This window comes from Felis catus, chromosome B2, assembly GCF_018350175.1.
Source record: "Felis catus isolate Fca126 chromosome B2, F.catus_Fca126_mat1.0, whole genome shotgun sequence".
Classification (NCBI taxonomy): Eukaryota; Metazoa; Chordata; class Mammalia; order Carnivora; family Felidae; genus Felis; species Felis catus.
The window spans coordinates 114,990,786-115,014,558 of NC_058372.1; the positions used below are offsets into that span (position 1 = coordinate 114,990,786).

Consider the following 23,773-nt stretch of genomic DNA (forward strand, 5'->3'; position numbering starts at 1 on the left):
ATTTTCCTTTAAAATGGATTTATGCTTTCTTAAGAAATATAACTATTCATCTTTCTTTGATTATTGTAACCTGCAAAGGTAAAATTCTCTTTTTCAACTTGGGTTACCTCAAAACACCAGGAAAGGTGCCGCTGTAATTAAAGTTCAGTATTCTGTTCAATTATAAAAGCCAGGAAGATTCAACTTGACATTATAAAGATTATAAAATGGGGAGGGGGACCCATTTAAATCTATCAAGTGCAAGGTACTTAGAGAAATAATGATCTCAGATTCATTCCAAATATTTTTTTTCAGTTAACTGTAAGAAATAGATTTAATCCTTTCTCCAGGTTCATAAGTGGGTCTGTACAGTTACACGGCTGAATTCAAGCTTCCTAATAAAGTACGAACAGAGACAATAGGTAGAAAAGTTTGGGGAACAAAAATGCTTCCAAATCCTTTTAGATTAATTACTAAATCAAGTGGTCAGAGAGACAGTACATTTATATTTTCAGCAAAGTTAACTTATGTTCTTCTTTATCATTTATCTTATAGTGAAATAAAAATGAAATTGATCAAGAAGGCCCTATGACAATTAAAATTAATTCCAAAGGGCCTCATACAGCATTATAGCAACAAATTTGGTGGCGATATAGATCAAGGAACATGAGGGCATGTTTTTAGGGCCAGTGATTACTGAAAATTTTCACCAAGCTGAACATTTCCCAGAATATTCTTTATCGCTTTCTCTCCTTCTGGCTGCTTCCTCCATTTCTGTTGTACTTTTTCTCACTATTCAAAAGGTGATGTGTTGAATTCGAAGTGATTTAAGGAGCTTCAAAATCATTTACTAAAATTTTAAGGAAGACGGGCACCTGGGTGGGTCAGTTGGTTAAGCCTCTGACTCTTGGTTTCAGCTCAGGCCTTGATCTCGTGGTTTGTGAGTTGGGGGATAGTGCGGAGCCTGCTTGGGATCTCTTTCTCCCTCTCTCGCTGCCCCTCCCCCGCTTGCTCTCTCTGTCTCTCTCGAAATAAATAAATAAACTTAAGAAAACTGTAATGAAGAACTTACATCTTGGACTGAAATTATGCTGGTCCATGAACGTGATGGAAAGCGGGTCTTCTGCATGCAGGGTGCTCTGATCAGCGTAACTTCGGTCCATGGCGTTCACCATGTGAGTCATCTCCTGTCGGGTGTTGCCCATAACATCTTTGCGTTTTTTAGCAAGCTTGCTGCCAAGGCAAATACAAAAGGGAAACCCCAGTGTGAGGCTTGGAGGCCAGCTGACACCAGTGGCAAGTAGTTCAGGAGGATCCAGGGATAAGTAGACAAAGATGTAGTTTGGAATCTCTAAATTTCCTAACTTCAGGAATTAGGTTTAATATTCAAACAACATCTGCTGGTAGCTGTAATACTGTCATCTGGATACTTCAACATTCAAGCGGTCAACTGAAACCTTTCATTTCTTGTATCATTAAAAAAGTCATTAATTATAACTATGCTTTATTGAAGCCACAAATAAATACTTCCTTAGTAGAACTGTTCAAGGAAAATTTAAGATAACGCCAAGTTTTGGTTTTCCTCTTGGGTAATTAATTCTTTTGATCACCTTTTAGAAGTTCTTCTGGGGAATAACATGACGATTTTTTTTAAGTTTATTTTACTCTAGTCCCCCAATTAAAATAGACAAAGAAATCCCATTCTTCATTCTCTGTTTTATTACTTGGTAAAAATGCAACATGTGTAGCATTTACATATTTAGTAGCATATTTATAACATAATCCAAACTTAATCGGGAGAACTGTAGAATTAACCACTGCTACATTTAATGCAAATACACATACATGTGGGAAAATTATACACTGTGTAAGAAAAGTGCCCTGAGAAAAGGTTGGCAAATACAATGTTGACATAGTATACAGATGATCATAATCTTGAATCATAGCCATGGTCAAATCCTAAAGATGTGTTTTAGAAGCACATGGCAGAGTATTAACTGAAGATGTGCCTTATAAATGCAGCAGGGCAAATGACTTAGGGGATTTAGAAATCAGTGGAGTTAGACTTTTGAGCTCCTCAAATACTGACATCTTTATCTTATATATCAAGGATGTGAAATACATTCTGGTTCTTTGTGAATGTTACACATAAAACATGCAATAAAAAGCTATTAAAGGTATATAAAACATTTATATCACATTAACAAGGCAATTTATATATAATATAAATAAAGGCACTCTAAAAGCTTGTAGTAGCCAGATTATATTTATGGCAGCAGTTTATGTACCTTGGAAATATTCCTTCATTGTTTGAAGAATGCCTTTTCTCAGCTAGGTTATTAACTAGGACATATTCTTCTCATGCTCATTAGTATCTGTACTAGAGGAAATATACTACAAATACTTTTTAAAGGCTCATTTAATGGTTGTGTTTATGTTCAAGGGCTTCTCCTTTACAAAATTAATGTAGCAATTTGAGAGCTCCTCCAGATTATAGTACTTGGCCTCGGAGAATATGTCCCAACACACCCAATATATGGATACAACAGATCCAACACCTGAATAAGATATTCATAGACTAGGCGTTAGGATGCAAATGACGTTAACTTCTTTAAAAGAAGTAATAATAATGGTAATGACAGTACTAGTAATAAGACAACAATGACAAAAGCATAACAAGAACTACCACCACCACCACCATCATTTATTAGTGATTAGTGACGTATTCATTGAAAGAGCTATTGTCCTTTTTCTAGGCTATAGGGTAGAAAGCCTGCTAAATCTTACAGATATTAGACAGGTAGTACAAATGAGTGCTGCTGCTAGGGCTGTCTGGAAGGGTGGGGACTGTGGAGAACTGGAAAGCCATTTAGGGGGCAACTTGCCTAAGTGATTATTGGCATTTGATCCCAATTTTCTGATTTTAAAATTATTTTCAAAGACAAGTCATGAATCTGAATATTTATGTTAAATTTCCTGATTTTCTCAAGTGGTTCAATTTTTTGAAACCATGGATAGGGAAAATTAAACATCAGCAGGTCCTATTTTGGTCTATAGATTTTACTTTTCAAACTTACCTGTAGACCACCATATAAGGTATTTGTTCTTTGACCTACAATATTCTTTTACCTCTAGAAGAATAGAATAGAATAGAATAGAATAGAATAGAATAGAATAGAATAGAATAGAATAGAATAGAAAGAATGGAATGGAATGGAATGGAATGGAATGGAATAGAATAGAATAGAATAGAATAGAATAGAATAGAATAGAATAGAAAGAAGCTATTCTGTCTCACTGCATCAGGGAGGCTTCTCTGATCTCAATACAACCTGTCTCAGGTTAGGTTTCCCTGTTAGGTTATTTTTATAACACCATGTTTTCTGACTATAACAACACTCATCATGTATCAGTGCAAATATCCTTTTAATTGTTTCCCCACTGTGTATTCCACGGAGGGAAGGACCATTACTGCTAACATGTACAGCAGTCTCTGGCACATAGCAGGCACTCAATAAATACTTATTGAATGGATGAAATAGGACTGTTATATGCTTGGCACTTTTCATTTGTTAACTCAATTAATTCTCAGATCAACCCACTGATTCTAATTGTATAGATGAGTTTATTGAGATTCAGGCAAGTTAAATAACTTGCCCACAGTTATATATCTAATAAGCAGTGAAGAATAATCTGGTTTCAAAGCGTACACTGTCACACTATATCCAGTTGCTGACATTTTTTTTTTAAATTCCACATTACAAAGTGCACCATAATATGAAGAAGTGTCTACTTGGCTCTAGGAGTTAAACATTAGTTGTTACAAATTTGAGAAGAAGAATGTGAATATAGCACAAACGTTTTGCCACTTAAAAGTGTTTCAAACAGTAAAAACAAAACAATTTAAGAAATAACTTCCAATCTTTGTTTCTTGGGCAAGAAGAATGAATTCATTCCTCAAAAATTTTGAGATTGAACTTTATAAAAATAACATAACTGGAAATGTGGATTAAAAATAATGTTAAAAATTTGAGGATGGGTACTTCAAACCAATTAGAAAAGACAGGTTTAAACTTTGAGGCTTTAGTTTAAAACACATATAATTATATATATTTTGTGATTAAGGAAAAATAAGAAAAATTTGTCAAATGCACAACAAAAGTTTTCATGGCAATGAAAGACTTCAGATTCACAAGCCTTTGTTAGATGACAAATTATGGGGGCATTTGACCTTTGTTAATATCTGCCAGCCATGCATTCTCAACTTGGTCTTTATACCTTAACCCTCACAACAACCCTGTGAGGTAGGCTTTAATTCAGGTTATTACAAAACAAAAATAACATTAGAGTTAAGGGTTTTGATCATGAGTGACAGTCACTATGATGATGCCAATGAATGTTAGCTAAAGATCACAACTGGTTTTCTTTTAAATTGTATTCCAATTTATTTATTTGCTTTTATTTAAAAATTCTCTGATTCAGGTTGGGTATGTTTATATTAGATATGTTTAGATTTAGATTAGGTATGTTTAAGCAGTTTTTAAAATCATATATCTGTGACATTTTTCAAATTATGATTGATATGGCCAATTGTCCTAAGTATTGTAGTAATAATAGGACCATAACCTACTAGATAGCCTAGCATACAGAAATGTTATCCATCCATTAAAAAGGCAATCCCATTCTAACACTACGGATTCATCAATGGTTAATGGTAAGCTTACTGACATTCTCATAAATACTTACTGATTCTTATGTTTCATGATTTGTCTCCCTCTGAACAACCAACATTTTATATATAAACATAAATATAAAGTATAAATATAAATATAGTGCACTTCAGGACAGTTAAGCAATTCATTTTACAACTACTTGAGTTTGACAGATGTGCAAATGACTTTCATTATCCAAGCAGCCAACAGCATAAACTTCTGCAGGTGGATATATGGGTGGGCTATAAAAGAGGAGAAGTGCTCCATAATTGTATGAAATGGTACAGTTAATTACCTTTGGCTTCATCAGACATGATTTAACAAGGATATTATGATTCATCACAATAAACTAAGAGCACTGTTAGTTTACACCTGCTTGTTTCAGCAGATTATAAGAAGCCAAGCGTTTGTAATATTTAAAATATTGGCAGACCTCTGTTATAGAGTCACTGAGACGCTTAAAAAATTTTATCGTAAAACTTACTTAAATTTATCTAGTAAAATAAATACTGTCAGATAAATGCTCCCAAACATACTTAATCACAATTCTTAAGCCTTAAAAGTTGGTGAATCAACTGTCGATCAGGCAATGTCCAAGAATACTTTTGACATCATTCCTTCGGATTGGATGAATACCCTGGCATCTAAGGTAATAAACTGAAGGTGACTAGAGAAATAGAGTGAAATATTCTCTGTCCTCACTCAAACTAACATTCCATACTTGAGTACAGTTGCTGAGCTAAGTGTTTGGAAGATAAAAAGGAAATACATGGACACTTTGGTATATTTTGTGTAGGATGACAGGGTTCTTTTTGGTCTTGGTTTTACAAAATCATTGTCCTGTTTAAGTTATAACAAATGAACTCGATTTTTCTTTTCTAAGAAGATGTTTTGTTTCTTTGTCATTGCAACATTATCACTTTATCCATTTGTTTTTATAAGAGCATACTGCTTGCCTAGATGACCAGATCAAAGGTCTTCTGAAAGTTATAACCCATCCTGGATTCCTGGAAATGTGGAGAGAGATGTTATCACAGTCGGACCTGACCTGATTTGCAGTATGAGGTATCATGTTTATAAGATACAGGTTTGACTTAAGTAAATAAATGATGTTTTGGGCTTTAGTCTAAAGCTACTAGCGGAAAATTATAAATAAAAGTAGCTGAACATACAGAAATACAATATCCCTTTTTAAAAAGATTAACAAAATAAGTTAATGGATAAACTTTATAGTTTTAGAGTCCAGAAAATATCACCCAAATCACAAACAGTTAAAATTGTTTCGTTCTTGTTTTTTTTGAAAAGGGATACTGCATCTTTAACACAGGTAAAGTTGTATATCACCCATTTTCTACTTACAGGTAGTAGGAGTAAGAATAGTAGCTCCTCCTGGCAAGCAAATCACAGACAGTGGAAAAAGAGAAGCAATGGTGAATGAAAAGCGTGACTCTGTCACATTCAATAAAGCAGAAAAATGTGCGTTAAAAAATAAAATAAAATAAAATAAAATAAAAGTCATGTTTTTTTTTTGGTTTGCATTTCCATTTGCTCATGCATTTGTTAGGTATTTTTTTTGCCATGCAATTAGACAGATAAGCAATAGAAAATAAAATTTAAAATACATAATTTGGAAAAAATAGCATGCTGATATTTCTCTTGCTGCCAGAAAAAATTTAATTTAAATGGATTGTGTATTTCAACATGCAGTTAAGCATACTATTATCCATTACCATCGAAAAGCCATGATAGATGGAATAGCTGTGTATAGAACTTGTACACTAATTTGACTAGTTTTCTTGAGATACAAAATGTAAATATCTATTAGGTTCATATAGAATATATGCAGAGTGACATCTAGATTTCTAAACAAGTGATTATATCTTAATGGTACAGAGGTACATACATATATTATGTGAATATACATATGCCCCATACACTATATATACACAAAGATATTTCCACAGTAGATGTATGTGATCACGATATCATACACAAACATTTACTGTATTGAAACATAATTTCAAGTTTATGTTGGGAATTAATAATGTGTTCATGCTGCACATTTAAAATATAATACAAAACCAATGGAAAAAATGGCATACATTTGGAAATAATTCAACAGCGTTTAAAAAAAAATGACATTGCGTTTTGAAAGATGCACTATCCCTTTTCTTAGCCTAAAAACTTACTTTATATATACCCTCAGCTGTAGAATTTTACTAAATTAAATTCCAAACCATATCTTTACACAAAACCCAAAAATACATAGAACTTTTTTTTTTTTCAACATGAGAAATATACCTATGTAGATTATTCCCAGTGAGGGATAAAGTCTTGAGAAAGTTAATTTCCCATAAAAATAAAGATCATAAAAGACTAAAAATAGTTGCTTTTCCATTATTTTATTATAAATTTGTGTATTAAAAGGGAAACATTATATACTAGAATTGATTAAGCTTTGATGCTATGCAATACTGTTATAAAATCTATGTGTATGTGTAAGAAACATATTTGTGATTAAATCATACATGATACATGTGAGACATACTACATATGAGTGAAAGTCATTACAAAGTTGCTTAGATAAGGGATTCAAGTAATTTAGTTATGATATTTATCAGAAGGAAATAGATCTAAATACGTAACTTGGTCTATCTATAAAGTTGCACTTTTCCTAGTCATGAAGGTAGTGGTGAGGAAGAGAAACAAAAGGCCTGGCATACTTTCTATCAAAAGACAATCAATTAATGCATAATTATGAAAACTCAAACATTAAGCATTTTAATAGAGAGGCCATCCATTTAAAATATGAACCAGAAAAAGAATTTGTTACATTATGCAATTTTAGACAGTTGTCAGAGCATTTTACCCACACAAGTATAATCGTGCTTAGAGGTTATTTTGGTATACTTTAAGAAATGTATGTTTCAATTTTTTTTATTGTTGTTGTAATTTATGAAACAGAGGGCCATGGATAAGGAAGGCTACAATAACAAATAAGTGTTGAATAATAACAAATAAAACCAATAAGTTTAACCCAATTCTAACTGAGTGAGGACATAATCAGAGGCCAATTTCATGCTCTCATTTCTGATCCGAAGGGACTGGAATAGTTGCAATCCTGAAGCAGAGTTTAGTTAACTCTCTAAACAGTTTAGTTAACTCTCCAAATATAAATTTAAACTAAATAGAGACATAAGATCTGAAGGTTACAATCAGTCTGGTCTTGATTGGCAAATTTGTATTACTGAAATACTTAAGTATTCCTGTCTCAAATATGATGTATTCTCCAACCACAGAGGTAGACAACAGCAAAAAGAGAAAGCACTGTTAGGGAAAGCACGTATGGAGCTAATTTAACACAAAACACTATAATGCATACCTAATGTTTCTAATGCAGCTGTGTCTTCTCCAACATATATATCTCCAGGGGATAATTGTAAAGAGGCAATACATTAAAATAAACTCTGATGGAACGATTAAACATGTAGTATGAGTCGTATCTATATTGTTAATGATTTATTTTGAGTACAAAACAATCCGAATAGTCTATGATTTAATGTAATGTAAGCAGTATCATTTAATACTCAATATAATTCATAAATTGCAAACACTTCTATACACAAAACTACTTTAGGACTGTACTCTGCATGTAAAGACTTGTTTACAAGTCCTCCCAAATTGAAGTATTATCTGAAACATATGATTGGAAAGACATGAGAGTTGTATCAGTTTCTAAGACAATGCCTTACAGACAATGACATTTTATAGAATGGAAAGAAGGTCAAATTGTAAAGGCTGTATACTTTGAAATGTTTTTCAGCAGGAGTATACTTTAATCTCCCGAACAGAGCTCAGTTTAAATTCCAGTAGGTCTTAATATCTTCATATAGTTCCAGAAGATGGCGATATTGGTTGATATTGTATAAAAGACTAATGCTCAATTAAAAAAAAAAGACTCTTCATACTAAAGTGCTGAAATATTTAGTCAGTGAATATTTAATATACAATTTCACAAAATAATGTTTAGATTGTTCTCATATATTACTTGTAGCCAACACTTAGAAAAACAGAGTAAGAGTACAAAATAATTCAGACCATCACTCAAGTATCATAATAAATACTTTTCCCATTCTTAGCAAATAAGATTTAAAAATATAAGGTAAATGACTATCTCAAATGTCTCTGCATTTGAGAAATTTAAATCCATACGTTAATTTCAAAGCTGACAAGAAGGATACGTTTAAGTGCAAAATTAAACTGCAAAGAACCAATAAGAATTTATTTTAACAAGCAGGAGAAATAGACTCAGATGCTGGCAACATGGTCAAAATTCAATTCATCTTCTTGTTTGCTCTATTTTAAAAGAGCTTAAGGAAATAAAAAAGTATTTGAAAGCTAGTGACATAAACGGTAGGTGAATGGGACAGAACAAAATCAGTTCTTACCTTTTTTTTACAATGAGTATGACAACTAGGAGGAGGAGGATGAACACCAGAATTCCAGCACTAATTCCTGCTATTTTCACCACTCTGTCTGTCTGCTTGGCTGGGTCTGGAATCACTTCTGGTTCTTCTGTTGCTGCTGCTAAATGAATTTAAAAAATAAGTTACTGAAAGCAGCTAATTATCCCAGAGATGAAAATTAGTGCTGGCCAAAAATTACTACAAAAAGACAACTTGTTTATTTTCTTTGAATAAAAATAACCTGGATATATAAATACAGAAGTGTGCTAAACTACGGCATAAGGGATTTAGGATCGAGATAAGGGGAAAGACTCCTCAATAGGGGTTTTGTTAACACATGAAAATAAAACAAAACCTAGCAATAATTATAAAGGGAATGGTACTATTTTTTCTCCAAATGTCCTTAAAAGTCAGACGCCAAGATTTTTAGCCAATAGTACATGCAAAGAGATGGGGTCAGATTTAGGGATTCATTTGTTTGCTGGCTCACTCAGCAAACACTTCTGAACTCAAGAGCATGGTGCTGTGTTTGGCACCTGTCAATTGCACTTGTCTGGGACACAAGGGGTTGGGTTAAATAATGCTTCATCTAATGGGTAGAAGAAGTGTCAGTTTATGATTTGATATATAAGATTTGAAAGGAATATGTGGTTTGCAAGAAAAGAAAAAACAAATACATCAAGGAATATTTCATATTCTCTTTAAAAATAAAACCCAGATAATAAACTTGGGAAACAGAACTTTGAAAAGATAAAGTTGTTTTATTATTCTTATTTAAAAATTCTTTGTATCCTCTGACTTTCCCTCTTTCTCAAAGCCCATATACACACAGTCAAAAGTATACACCTGGGGCTCCTGGGTGGCCCAGTCGGTTGAGAGTCTGACTCTTGATTTTGGCTCAGGTCATGGTCTCACAGTTCATGATATCAAGCCCCATGTTGGGCTCTGCACTGACAGAGCCTGCTTGGGATTCTCTCTGTCTCCCTCTCTCTGCCCCTCCCCTGCTCATGTGGGCTCTCTTTCCATCTCTCTCAAGAATAAAAATAAGCACTGAAAAAGGTATATACACCTTAGTCAACTTACAAGCTCCATTAACCCTCTGAAGATATTTTCACCTTATTAACCTCGAAAACTTACATTTTGCAGATATTAAAACTGAGGCTTAGAGAGATAAGGATAGATTATAAATGGCATAAGCACAGTGACAAAATCTAACACATTTATCTTCTAAAACAGCATTTCTCAATGTTTCCAGATCCAGGGCCCCTCCTGCTAAGAATCTGTGTGTCAGGAGTATGGCTGACTTGTAGGATTAGGCACATTTGGGAAATTGCCTTAAAGCATCCACCACAGTATGAGCAGACCGTGGCTGAATGAACAAATGAGCCCCTAAATCTAACCTCATATATATTTTTTAAATATTTATTTAGTTTTGAGAGAGAGAGAAAGACAGAGTGTGAGCAGGGGAGGGGCAGTGAGAGAGGGAGAGAGAATCCGAAGCAGGCTCCAGGCTCCGAGCTGTCAGCAAAGATCCCCACACGGGGCTCGAACTCACAGACCAAACTCACAAACTGCTAGATCATGACCTGAGCCGAAGCCGGACGCTCAACCAACTGAGCCACCCAGGCACCCCTAACCTCGTATCTTTCCAATGGATAATTTACAAATTCCTTTTTTAACATTAGGTATATGTCTATATTTCAATTCTTCCTTCTTTAGCGTTTCTGTGCTGGCTTCTGCACCCCTCCCTGCACTTTTGCTCCGGGTTGTGCACCTAAATATCTGCTCCAGATTCTCAACCAGCCACAGTTCCTCCCCAAAAGAGACAGATAAAAGGCTGCTAATTGTGAATTTTTCCAAGTAGGAAATTAAAGAGAACTAACATATCTGACATCAATGTCATTTCATAAAATGGTAAGTTAAAGTAAAACCAGTAGAAAACATAGTTTGAAGAAAAGTGTTAGAGAAAGTTAACTTTGTAAAACAATTCCCTATAACTGTCTTAATTTATCTTATTTCAATTGGGTAGAATAAAACTTCCCTATAGACCAGTATTTGATAACTATTATTCTCAAGTAGGAAAGGCAAGCCTTCAGGTTGTTTCTTCTGGAAAGCAAGGGAGTTTTCCTTTTTGACTTGACACTTTCATGTATCCAGGCTTCAGGAAATTTCCAATCTCATTAATTATGCATAGAAGCAGTTCAATGCTTACCACATTTCAAACTACACATTAGAGTTCAAGTTATCAAAGTACATATTAAATATACTGGATACCTCTTCTTTCCCGAGAAGAATCTTAGAGGTACATACATAGCAGTGTATATGAAATCAGGTGGCATATATTTCAAAGTTGGATATAAAGCTAAAGAGAATATATCCTGTTTGTAATTCTCAATGGCATTGAAAAGTTCCTGCTTCAAACAGACAGAATGTTTGATGTAGAAATCCCTAGAAAAGACTTTAGCGCATGCAACAAATCATCATTATTCAGTAATTAATGCTTCCTCTTAATAGGTTCTAGGTTACACTTGGTTTTCAGAGGGTAACCATAATGATTGCTTTGTGATCTGACCTCACAGAATTAAATGTTTTTGAAACTCTTGAAAGATCGGTTCCTGTTCCATGAGTTAAATATATATTTAATACACTATTTTAATTTGACAAAACACATATTATTATGGGATACTTTTCTATAGATATCATGCCGTAAGTAGTATATATTTCATAAAAATCTTCAGAACTGCTAAGCCCGCCAGACAACCTTCCGAAGATACACAGGTGCAAATATAAACTATGATCATGAAGTATGAACAGTCAGCCTTAACACTAGCTGGGTTTAGTAATTAAATAATAAAAATGACATAAAGGTGAGTGGTAAATAATTTCAAATTCAGAGACTGAAGAGTTTTTTAAGAGTCTTATTAAATACTGTAGATTTGCTGACGAATTAACCTAAACATATTTCCAGAAACAAAAGCCAAATCTAAAAGTACATTTCTGACCAAAGATGCTGCTAACTTTGCAAGTGTATTCAGGGTGCAAAGTAGTGAAACTTTTATAACTTATTATGTAAAACAGTGTTACTACTTTAAAGTCATAGTCTACAGACATGTCTTTGTTAAATACTGGACTCCAATTAATTTTTCCCAAGCAGTTATAAAAACCCCCACCAAGTTCATTCATTTAGATGAAGCAAGGGTGCTTGTCTGTCATGATTACAACTCTTGTGCAGACTTGTTCATCAATGCTTCAACATCATTATCAAATTCTCCAGGAACATATGAGTTGGTGGCTATTTTCCCTTGACTGTGAATCCTCCTTAAAGTCTTTAGCTGTGACATTTATTATTATTATTACTCCTAACAATACTTTTTATTAAATGTCTGCATAAATTTATTACTTTAGATACTTTAATCACACATAGTTTTCTAAGTTCTTGGCCTTAGAACCAAGGAACATAAATATCCTATTTAAAATCATTCAAGCTTAGAAGATTCATTAATGGAAACACAGCAGTAACCCCAAAGTGAGCATTTTCTATTTTCTTCAAAGAGAGCAAAAAGCTATTAGAGTGACTACACCCCTGAGCCCTGTTTATAATTTATGCACATACACAAAGGCAATGTGGAACACCTTTTTCAGAAATGCTTTCCTTTGCCATAAATCTTTTCCTTTTTTTATCTGTCAAAAAATATTCGAAGAGTTCCCATTGTTCTGAAGCCAAAGGCAGCATAATTCTTTGGTGAGAAAAAAATGAAGGCAGTATTTCATTTTTATTAAGCAAATTTATGAGTTGAATTTTTTTTGATTTTGCAACATAGCTAACGTAACTTTATAAACGGTGTCCTTCCTCCCACTACTTAAAAATAATTTACCTAAAAAGTTTAGGTAAAAGATACAGATTACAAAATATACAAACACCGCCAAAATACACAAATTTACTTAAATTTAAAAGCTGTGATCATGTAAAAACACTCTTCCATTTATTTTCAAGATGGATACTAGAGGTAGAAGCCTCTGAGTACAATATAGCAGGTGATCTTGTAGCAGCATTAGAGACACCATCATCCCATAAATTACCGCAAATTCTCCAGGTATTTCACTAGTGTTCTCTTTCCTTCTCAGCTATGTTTCTGAATATTGTTTACACTCACTTCCCAAGCATGAATTTAAATGCTATCATCACGCTTATGTCTCTCAATGGCACCAATCCACCATCACCAATGTTGCTAATGACTTACTAATTGCTGAGTCCAATGTACAATTTTCTCATTGTATGCAATCTCTTGATAGCATCTGACATTGCTCGCTTTCCTTTTTGTGACCCTCCTCTCTTAGGGCTTCCAAATACTTGTTCATCTCTGAGTTTTCGTATTACCCTGCCTTCCCATTTCTAGATCTCCTTTGTGAGCCCCTCCTTGTTTCCCTTAAAAATAGGTGCCGCTTTGAGTTTCTCAGAGAACTGGCCCTCTTGACATTTCTGGCGTGGTGATTTCATCCACTTTTATCCACTTCTATCACTTCAGCTGCCATCATGCTGATTGCTCCATAATGTATCTCCAACCATGGGTCAGGGCTCTGATCTGAACTCCTGACCCATGCAGCCATCTGATTCCTTCCCTTCAATGCCTTCCCTTCAATGAAGACACCTTAGACACATCCTCTCCATTCGGAACTCCATCTCATGCTCACACCACTTCCTCCTCCAGTGAACCCCCTTTCAGTAACTAGCTCAACTATCCACGCAGGGCTTCAAGACAAACACCGAGGCCAAATTCCTCTTCTCCCTCTCATTTCCAGGATTAATACATAGTGTATAAACCAAACTAGGATACTTCTGAAAGTAAAATAATTGTGACAGGACCAAAGGGAAACACTGGAATTATCCTGGTCAAACAAGATGACTGATTACTTTTCTTTCTCATGCAATTAGTTACAAAGTACTTCTACTTCCTAAATATCTCTTGCGTCTACTTTTCCCATCTCTGCTGCTACTACCTGAAGTCAGGTCAACATCATATATAACCCAGTTTACACAGTAGTCACCTCTTTTTATCTCTTCCTATTCCACATCAACTCACAGTGTGGCAACATAGTATGTCCGTGACTTCAACTGTATCAACTGTATCATGTCACTCCACTGATGGGAAACTGCCAATGGCTTCCCATTCCTGTTAAGATAGAGCCCATAAAAGCAGGGACCATGTTTGTTTTGCATAGCACTGCATTTCCAGCTGGACCTGGAAAGGACTGGTTGAGTAAATACAAGAACGACACTAAGGCTGCCTTCGGTAGATGTACTGGCACACAGAAAATCACTTGTCTTCTGAGAAAACATAAGGATAGATTTGATCAGATGCAGATCTTGTTTGGAGGTTGGCACACATTTCTGAACTGTCTCTAGAAACTTCTAGCCCCTATGCTAGCCATTCTTTCACAAAGTTAACTGCTTCTACCATCTGCCACCATTTACCACCAAACCAGAGTGTAGGGAAATTCCAGAGTCATGGAAAGTACAGAAACTTAGTATCAGTAAGGCCCTATTTTAATCCTCAGCTCCTTCTTATTTGTTGTGTGACATCAAATTAGCAAGTTAGCATCTCTGAGTTAATATTTCATCTATAAAATAAAAATAACAGTGGCTATATTATATAGCTTTTAGGAATATTAAGTGACATATGATGGGAAAAGTTTCTATAAAATGTGAAAACTGGTACTGAAAGTAGTGGTAGATGCTACCCTCCTAGGTGGAGATGGCCCAGATGTTAGCCCTTTGGGTCCATCACATAAAAGTTAAAAACTGTGAATAGGGAAACTGGCATTGCTAGAAAACAGTTTTTTAAAAATCTTAGCAGTCTGTTGTATAGATATACAATGGTGAGTTTTGTAAAGTCCATGTTATTAATTAAACAGTCTGCCACATTGGACATCTAAGCCTTACGGGCATCTTGAAGCATGCATTATTTAACTCAATGATTCTTTGAAGTCCTGTTGTTTTATCATGTCATAGGATCTTAGGCAACTTGTCCACTCTCAGATGGTTGACAATAAAAAACAGGGTCTTAGTGAAAAATGAAAACAGCTATATAGCACATATTTTGTTTAAGTGGTTAACTAAAATATAGTTTATTCTTGTTTAATAAAGATACGGCCGTTACCTGAAAATTTCTGATATGGAAAATAATAGTTCAGAAGTCCATATAGCCTTTAAACAACTATGAAATAAAGGTACAGATACTTGAAGTTAATTTCACACTGCTTAAGTCCTCTTCTTGCAGTCTTAGATTCTCTTATTTTTTTAAATTTTAAAACCACTGTTTAAGTTTTACATAAAATCCTGAAGAAATTATAGAAACACTTTTTTTTAAAAAAAAAGCAATAAAAGAAGCATCACATTTTAGAAATGTGCTTAAAGGTTAAAAAACATGTACAATATTTTTTGCCTCACAACAACTTAATGAAGGTCAAATATTTTACATGTGAATTTTTCATTAAGCTTTTCATTCAGTTAAATTTATTCAATTGGGTAAATTGTGTGTTCCCCGACTTCTTAAACACAGTGAGGTGTCTCTGCTACATTACGTCTGAAATCTGCCCTTAATTCTCCATTTCCATTTTCATCTAGCTTTTTCACCGAGCCTTTCTACTTCCCTTACAAGGCCTCAGATTCATCCTTTATAGTGATGCAAGAATGAGTTTTCTAAAATGCCGATGTGATTAAATGACTTTTTTCACTGCTTTCCATTGAAGAGGAAAGGCAGAAGTTCTTGGTATGACATACAGAGCCTTTAAAAACTAGACTCTAATCAACCCTTTCCATCTCATCTACTGACAATTCCTTTAGGCTATTACATACCCTAATCATACAAAAACACCAGCCCTTCTCCAAATACTCTGCCATGGCAAACTGGCCCCGTGGGTTTATCCAGCGGACTGCAACTATTACATGATTGCAAATAGCTTCATAAGATAACGGTAAATTATTACGAATTTATATATCTACCAGCAGTGCACATAAACTCCATTTGAATTACATCTTAACACTCTGCATTACCAGACTTTGTGATTTTTGCCAATTTAGTGGTAGAGAATGATACCTAATATGCATTTGATTATTGAAATTATCTTTTGAGATACTTATTTGAAATATTTATACCTATTTCTTCTCTGCTCTGAAATGCTTAGTGCATAATTTTGGCCCCCTTTTTTTTGTATTTGATTTTCATCTTTTTTTATTGGTTTATGTATTATTATAAATTATTTCATGTATCGATACTAATCCTTTGTCAGTTATTTATTAGAAATATCTTCGATTGGGCGGCTTTCCTTTCACTTTATTTATGATATCCTGATGAATAGTAGTTCTTAATTTCAGTATAGTCAAATATATCAATCATTTATTTGAATTTATATCAACAATCTCTCTCTCTAAAGGTTTTAAAACTATGCATTTCATATTTAATCCTGGATCCACCTGAAATTGCTTTCTGAGTGTGATATACACTAGAAAAGTATTTCAAGTCTCCCCACTAACCCCCACCCCCTCAAATAAATTTCCAGTCATCTGTGGGCAACTTTTGAATTGATCCAATGATCTACAAAACCACTTTTGTGCCATATACAAATTGCACACATGCATGAATTCTGTTTCCGGATTTTCCATTATTTTCTTAGAGGTAATATACTTATTCTGTGCTGATATGGTAAAGTTTGAATTACCACAGCTCTGTAATATGTTATAATATATGATGGGCATGTTCCCATGCTTGGTCCTTTTCCTTAGCATCTTGGCTTGCCTTTACATTTTGCTGTAACTTCTTCGGATTAAAATTCAGCTGATAAATTATCTTTTCACTTCTGTCAAAGCTGCTATGCAGTCCATCCAAAGAGTTTCTAAAATTTGAAAAATTATGCTTTTTCTTTCTAAAGGTTTCATTTGATTCTTTGCAAATGGGTCTTTGTTTAGTGACTCCTAAGAGTATTTTGCTAATCCTTATGATTTGCACTTTGTTTCTTTGACTATTTTGTACACAGCTCTTTGGTATTCTGAATGTGACAATCCCAATCGCAGCAGTCCTTTGGGGAGGCAGATCTGTTGTTTCTGCTAACTCTCACAGTGAGTTACTCTCAGGAATGCTTGGTGACCTTTGATTGTGAGTTAATTGCTTTATGTTAGTCTATGGGAATCCTGCAGGCCTCAATTCATCATGCTTTCATCTACAAAAGAACTTGCATCACCTTCTGCCAGTAACCATGAGGTACCACAGGACTCAGACCTCCTCTGCACTCCTCAAGAATACCGCCTCTATGTGAGAGTTCCAGGCAGGGTAACCCCCTTGTTACCAGCCTGAGGACCTGTGTTTCAAGGACAATATAGCTTCAGCATCCCTTTCTGGGACTACCAACCTCTCCTTCTACCTATTGCTCACTGTTCTTAATTCTATTCACCCACTTTCTTTTTTGGAGGGGGGTCGGGGGCAGAGGCAGACTATTGAGTCCTTAGAGACCTCTCCTAGGTGCTATGAGCCTGGCAATGTATCTAAAGAGGTGCCCTACCTAGGTATGATTGTTCTGCTGAGATCCTCAGAGCACCTAATCTGCCAGGCATCCGAAAATGGAAGGCAGATCATGGGATTTTATTTTTATTTTAGCGCTTATTCAAGACCTTAATCCTTAACTACCCTCTCATCTCTAAAAGAACAGTTAATTATTTGCCCATAACCTACATTTAAAATTGTGTTGCAAATGTTTTTTTCAATAAATATATACTAGATTAGAAGGTAGTTGAGGGCAGAGGTATACTCTCTTTCATCTCTTATGTCAAATGACTTACAGTGGCCAACAGTTTAATGAATGAATAACAAAAATGTTCATCATTCGTCAAAGTGTACTGCCTACATAAAAGCATATATAATGTAGCATTAAAGCATGCTTCAAGTTTTAACATTTTGGAAATAAATACATTCATGCTAAGGTTAAAAGAATTTATGAAATCTATAATCATGCTTTAAAAAAAACCTGTTCTACATAGCAGTAATTGCTAAGGAACTGTAACATCTGGAAAACATACTGATAAGGAATACTCTAATCAGGTGGCATTAAATATTTTTGTTATAACAAAGCCACTGATCATGGTTTAAGTTCCAGCTCGGCCACTTACTAGTTAGGGCACCTTAAGTACATTATTTAACCACTGAGTTCCTCCATTTTCTTGTTGGAAAAATAGAAATGATAGATACATCCCTTCTCTTAAGCACACTAAAATGGATAAAATGCTTAGGATAATACTTGGTACTTAATAAAGCTTCAGTAAGGGTTAGGATGGATATAATCAAATTCAGATAAAATTCTTCTTCCAAATCTAAATTTCTGTACCATAACTAATATGAGTTCAAATAAACAGCAAATGGAGAGAAGTCTAATTTCTAAAAATACAGAAATACTGATGAGACAATTCAGTATTTATTACGTATTTGTTGAATACCTCAGGGGCACAAAGACTGTATGAGGCTAAAAACCACAAATATGAACAAATGCTCTTCCTTCAGAGTGTGTATCATCTAGAAGCACAGCCAAGCACTTATACATTATACTTATTAGCAGAATGTGGCAAGTACTACAAAGAGGCAAAAGCAGGACTCTTGCACAAGGGGATGAAATTGTATCTAGTTTGTTGACATCCTCAAACATTTCTTAAAATCATTCAGCACCACAGTCCAACTCTGATTTTTAGATTAAAAAAAACTGAGAGTAAGTAAATGCCTTTTTCACGGTCATGGTATTAGCTATTGACACATAACAATATAGCCCATGCTTCCTGACTCCCACCTGGCAATTTCGCTTGGGAGAAAAGTGATTAGCCACCTACTTAGGAATATTTTTTAGTACTGTCTTCTCAGAGAGACAGAAAGATGCCAGAGAGGTATCAACCTCAATCACTACCTAACAAAAAGAAACAAGTAAAGTTGGAGAGATAGAAACACAAAGAAATTGATAGTTAGATCAAATCCTTCCTATAAAAACTCAAACACAGATGGATAGATGGAATCTGGGACTGTTCTTAGAGGAAGTTATAAGAGTTTTTTTTTTTAAGTCATAAGTTACATGACCCATCTCTTTTTCTCTTTAATTTTAATCCAAGTTAGTTAACATATAGTGTAATATATATACAGTGTAATAATGATTTCAGGAGTAAAATTTAGTGATCCATCACTTACCTACAACACCTAGTGCTCATCCCAAGTGCCCTCCCTAATGCCCACCCCCCACTTAGCCCATCTCCCCACCCAATCCTCCAGCAATCCTCAGTTTGTTCTCTGTATTTAAGAATCTCTTATGGTTTGTCTCCTCTTTTTATCTTATTTTTCTTATTTTATATCTATATATCTATATCTATATCACATCTATATCTATATCTATATCTATCTATACCACATCTTTATCCATTTGTCAATTGATGGACTTTTGGGCTCTTTTCATAATGTGGCTATTGCACAACCCATCTTAATTCCATGAAGAAGGCCTGGGTTTCCTTTCTTTCACTAATAAATAAATTATTTATTGTCCCTGGCATGTTCCCAGCCCCTTTATAGGCTCTGAAGAATCATCACTGAACAAGACAGAGACTATCTCTGCTCTCATGCAGTTTACATCCCTGTGTTCTGAAGCAGATGATACACAAGTAAACAAGCACCTGACACTGAGAATTTCTTTGCCAAAACTTAAAGTAGCGAATGAGACAGAGCACACAGTGACCTCTTTAGGTTTGAAGGTGAGGGAAGACCTCTCTGAAGAAAACAGGGAGGTGGAAGGTGTGGTTTTTTACTGAGATGAGGGCAAGTGTAGCATAGCAATATCAGACGGTTCAGTGCTTATGTACTAGGTAGTAAAGTGAGTTCAGAGATTATGAAGATGTCTAGTCGACTTAAAAAATGCTTTTTTAATAAAGCTTTAATAAAGGAGATCAGAGGATAACAATAGAGTAGTAAAAATTAACTTGGGGAAGTAAGAAAATAAGACAAATAATATAATGCCATAACCCTGGCCCACATTCAAACCAAAGGTACAGGAAAGGGACACTGTAAATGATAAGCAACTACATCTTCCATATAGTGACTACTTCATGTGGGACATACAAGCAGCAATCCTATTAAGAGTAAAGCAGGTTGAGGTGAGAATTACTGAAAAGTCAAAGGAGTAAGTAAAACTAAATGATGTTGGATTACACATCCACATGTAGTGTTTGCAGCAAAGTAGTCTACAGAACAATAAAATTTGCACCTTAAAGTAAAACGTTTATAAAATGATATGTGGGTATCTGGAACTGTTAGGTGAAAAAATATGACATTCACGATAATGTCAGTGATTTTTTTTTCTCTCCTATAAACTACAGGATCAGGAGAGTCTCTTCTTCAGGGAAAAAAAAATCTGGAATATTAAAATCCAGTGCATTTAATTAAAAGGCAAATAAATGCACTTGACATTTTTTGTTGGCACAGAACTCAGAATGCCAAATCTAGGCCAGTCATCCAAACATGCCATTCAAAGCACAAACAGGGGGAAAAAAAGTACACATTTGAATGTAATATCATTTGAAATATTAGAGAAAAAAATAGAAACCGAATAAAACCTTTAATAGCGCTCAAGTTAGAAGGATGTGGTGTGATCTAAAATAATAAATATGACTTACCTTTTAACCTATTTCTACTTGCCTTATTTGTAAAATGAGGGGTTAAGATTAGCTGCATTTGGGCTGCTTTTAGTTATGAATTCTACTTTCATTTTCAGTAGGTCATTTTCCACCAAGGCTTGGATAATGCATTAATCTGGCATATCTCAGGAGAACACACAACATGGTTTAAATCATATTAATAGAGGTTGCACTGCCATTTTCACAGGTGTTTATTTACTAAATTAAAGACTGCCTTAATATTGTACAGAGGAGCCAGATTAAAAAGCGATTTTATTTGAGTTCCAGCTTTTCCAGGATAATTTAAAGTCTAAATTATTAATAAATGCTTTAGAGTTTGAGATTGGGTTTTTAATCCTAAAATATCTTTTGGCCTTGAGTGAAGAGACAGGAGCCACATTTTCAAATGGCTCTTGATTGTCTCAAATGATCCGAGCATAGGCTACATTTCACAATTTGCACTGTTCAAAATATCTAGCAAACACTGACATCCAGGATGCTTTAATTTACTACATTTGATCTACTTTTAGATAATGAACCTTTCTTTTTTAACAGCCAATGCCCTCCCATCATCCAAATAGGACCCTTTTGATAAGAAATTTCAATCTGTTCAGTGAAGCCTTCCCTACTCCTTCAGTCTCACTTTTCTCTTATATTCCTATGCACTTACCAGTCCTATTTCTGATCTGCGCTTTAATCACGGCCTGAAAAAGGTAGGCTGGAGTTTTCTGAGGAGCAAGGGTTTTTGAGGTCACCATTCACTGATTCTATGGACTTGGGGAAGCTCCACTACATCTCTGAATCTCAGTTTCTTTATCTATAAAATGGGCATAGCATTCTTCTCTACCTATTCTAAGTGTTAAATGAGATAATCGTAAAGAAAGCTCTTAAAGATTTTCTTCCTGTATTTTCCTCATCTGTCTTCTTGGTGAGCATACTCTAGCACCTGCACTCTCCAGTAAAGAGTGAGGATTCAGGACATAGGTGACCTCCAAATTCCTCACTTTTGTTAGCGATTTGCAGATTTACAATCTGCGTGCTGCTGTTTGGGAAATAGTTTTACAGTGTAAATGGAAATAGGCTACTTAACTTTTTGCCCAGCATTCCAGAAGCTAAGTAGGTGGTATAAATTCATTCTTGTTGCCTATCGGTGGGGCTTTCAGCTCCCCCGTACTCTTCACAATATGCTTCCCTCCTCTATCTCCGCTTCATATTTTACTGCAACCAATTTTTAAATTGACTTTTCGCCATTCCAAATTTTGGCCCCTTTACTTCTCTTCCCTTAAAATCTAATTTTCAGCAGTCTTAAAATAAGTGGCTTCATTTTTCTTTGACCTTTGGTGTATTTACTTTTTCAATTACCTCTGAACTCACTGAATGCGTTGTTCATTTACTTCTTCCACTTACTGCGCTGAATTCCTTAAAGCTGGTTTCTAAGCGCCTCACTCCAAATGAGTCCTGCTATTGTCAAGGACTTCCGTTGATGGAGAGAGAGAAGGACTTGTATATATTCTGAAGAGATCTCTGAGGATCTGAGACACTGCCCCCAGTATCACCGGATCACACAGCTTGCCTACCAGTCCTCAGGATCCCCTGGAAAACCTACCTTTCTTGTATGATGTTGATCAACCCTTAACCATTAACTTCTGTGTGAACTTGCTCTTTCTCTTGGACTTCACTGAGCCCTTAAATTTTATGAGCATATTTCTTTTCTAAACCCTCCCCCTAACCCAATAGGTTTTTAAATTTGTGAAATATAGAAAAGTCAAGCTTTTTCAAAGACAAATGTGCTCTTTTACAAAGTTGACACATACTTGGTAGAGCTGAATCTTGCCTAATCTTTACTTGATATCACTGCATCAACTAACACGCTCTGACACAGAGATTAATCACTTATAAAATCCCATCCTCTATACATTTTTCTGCTTTAAAAATATGGAACTTCTCCTTTCTGTAGTGAACAGAGTAGTGGGATCTGCAGAAACAAGGAAAAAGAAGAGGCAACGCAAAGCCTGAAATCTGGAAAATCAAGTATAATTTATGAAAAAGATCTGTAAAGCTATTCAACAAATTATTATTATTACATAATAATTTACTACTAATAATGTCACATGTGCATATCACCACTGACTCCAGAATTCTCAGCTTAACACTGATTTCCAACTACCTTGACAAAACCAGCTGAAGTTACAAACGAAGAATCAGGCGAAATTACAGGCTCTATTGTACCTTATTTTAAAAGTGTTTGTTTATTTAAATTCCTGTTAGTTAACATACAGTGTAATATTAGTTTCAGGTGAACAATATAGTGATTCAGCACTTCCATACATCATCCGGTGCTCATCACAAGTGCCCTCCTTAATCTCCATCACTATTCCACCCATCCCTTCACCCACCTCCCTTCTAGGATCTACTTTCTTATTAGTTTCTGCAACACAATAATTCCTTCAATTTTGCAAGGATAAAGATTAGTCTTTCTTCTAATTCTTTCACTTCCTTCTCTTAACTTTTTTCCTTTCATTTCCTCTAGGTTATGTTCACAGTGTTTGCTCCATCTCCTTTCGGTATCATATTAGATCTGCAAGATGTCTCCAAACAATCTACTCGTGTCTGCATAAAACAGGGCAGTAGCGAGGAGGGTACTTCACATAGGCTCTCCACTTTTTCATCTTCACATCCATGTTGCATCTATGGTTTCAGGCAACATTTATGGGGGTGGGGGGAATGAACTCTCAAAATTCCACCCACCACTCTTTCATCACAAGTGGACCCAGAATCAAAGAATTTCAATCCAAACTGGCACATGAAGGCTAGCCCTGGTCCTCTCTGGTAGCAAAATGAATGGGTCATTGACAAAGGGTGTGAGTTCTCCTGTGAACAGACGGGTCTCAGGTGGTGTGAACAGAGCCCACTGTTAGTTTGCTCAA

General features: G+C 35.0%; 1 protein-coding gene across 13 annotated transcripts in view; it reads right to left on the reverse strand.

Moving 5' to 3' along the window:
* Positions 1-23,773, reverse strand: part of PTPRK (protein tyrosine phosphatase receptor type K) — a 561,747-nt gene that overhangs the window by 33,711 nt on the left and 504,263 nt on the right. For 5 of the 13 annotated variants that reach the window (XM_023254335.2, XM_023254332.2, XM_023254333.2 and 2 more), the window contains exons 14-17: positions 9,140-9,278; positions 8,074-8,115; positions 6,051-6,080; positions 1,052-1,212 (exon numbers count right to left, since the gene is read on the reverse strand). In XM_023254335.2, coding sequence (XP_023110103.1) covers positions 1,052-1,212; positions 6,051-6,080; positions 8,074-8,115; positions 9,140-9,278 — 372 coding nt within the window. The remainder of the gene's footprint in view (positions 1-1,051; positions 1,213-6,050; positions 6,081-8,073; positions 8,116-9,139; positions 9,279-23,773) is intronic. The other 8 variants (XM_023254338.2, XM_023254337.2, XM_023254336.2 and 5 more) reach the window with 4 other exon arrangements.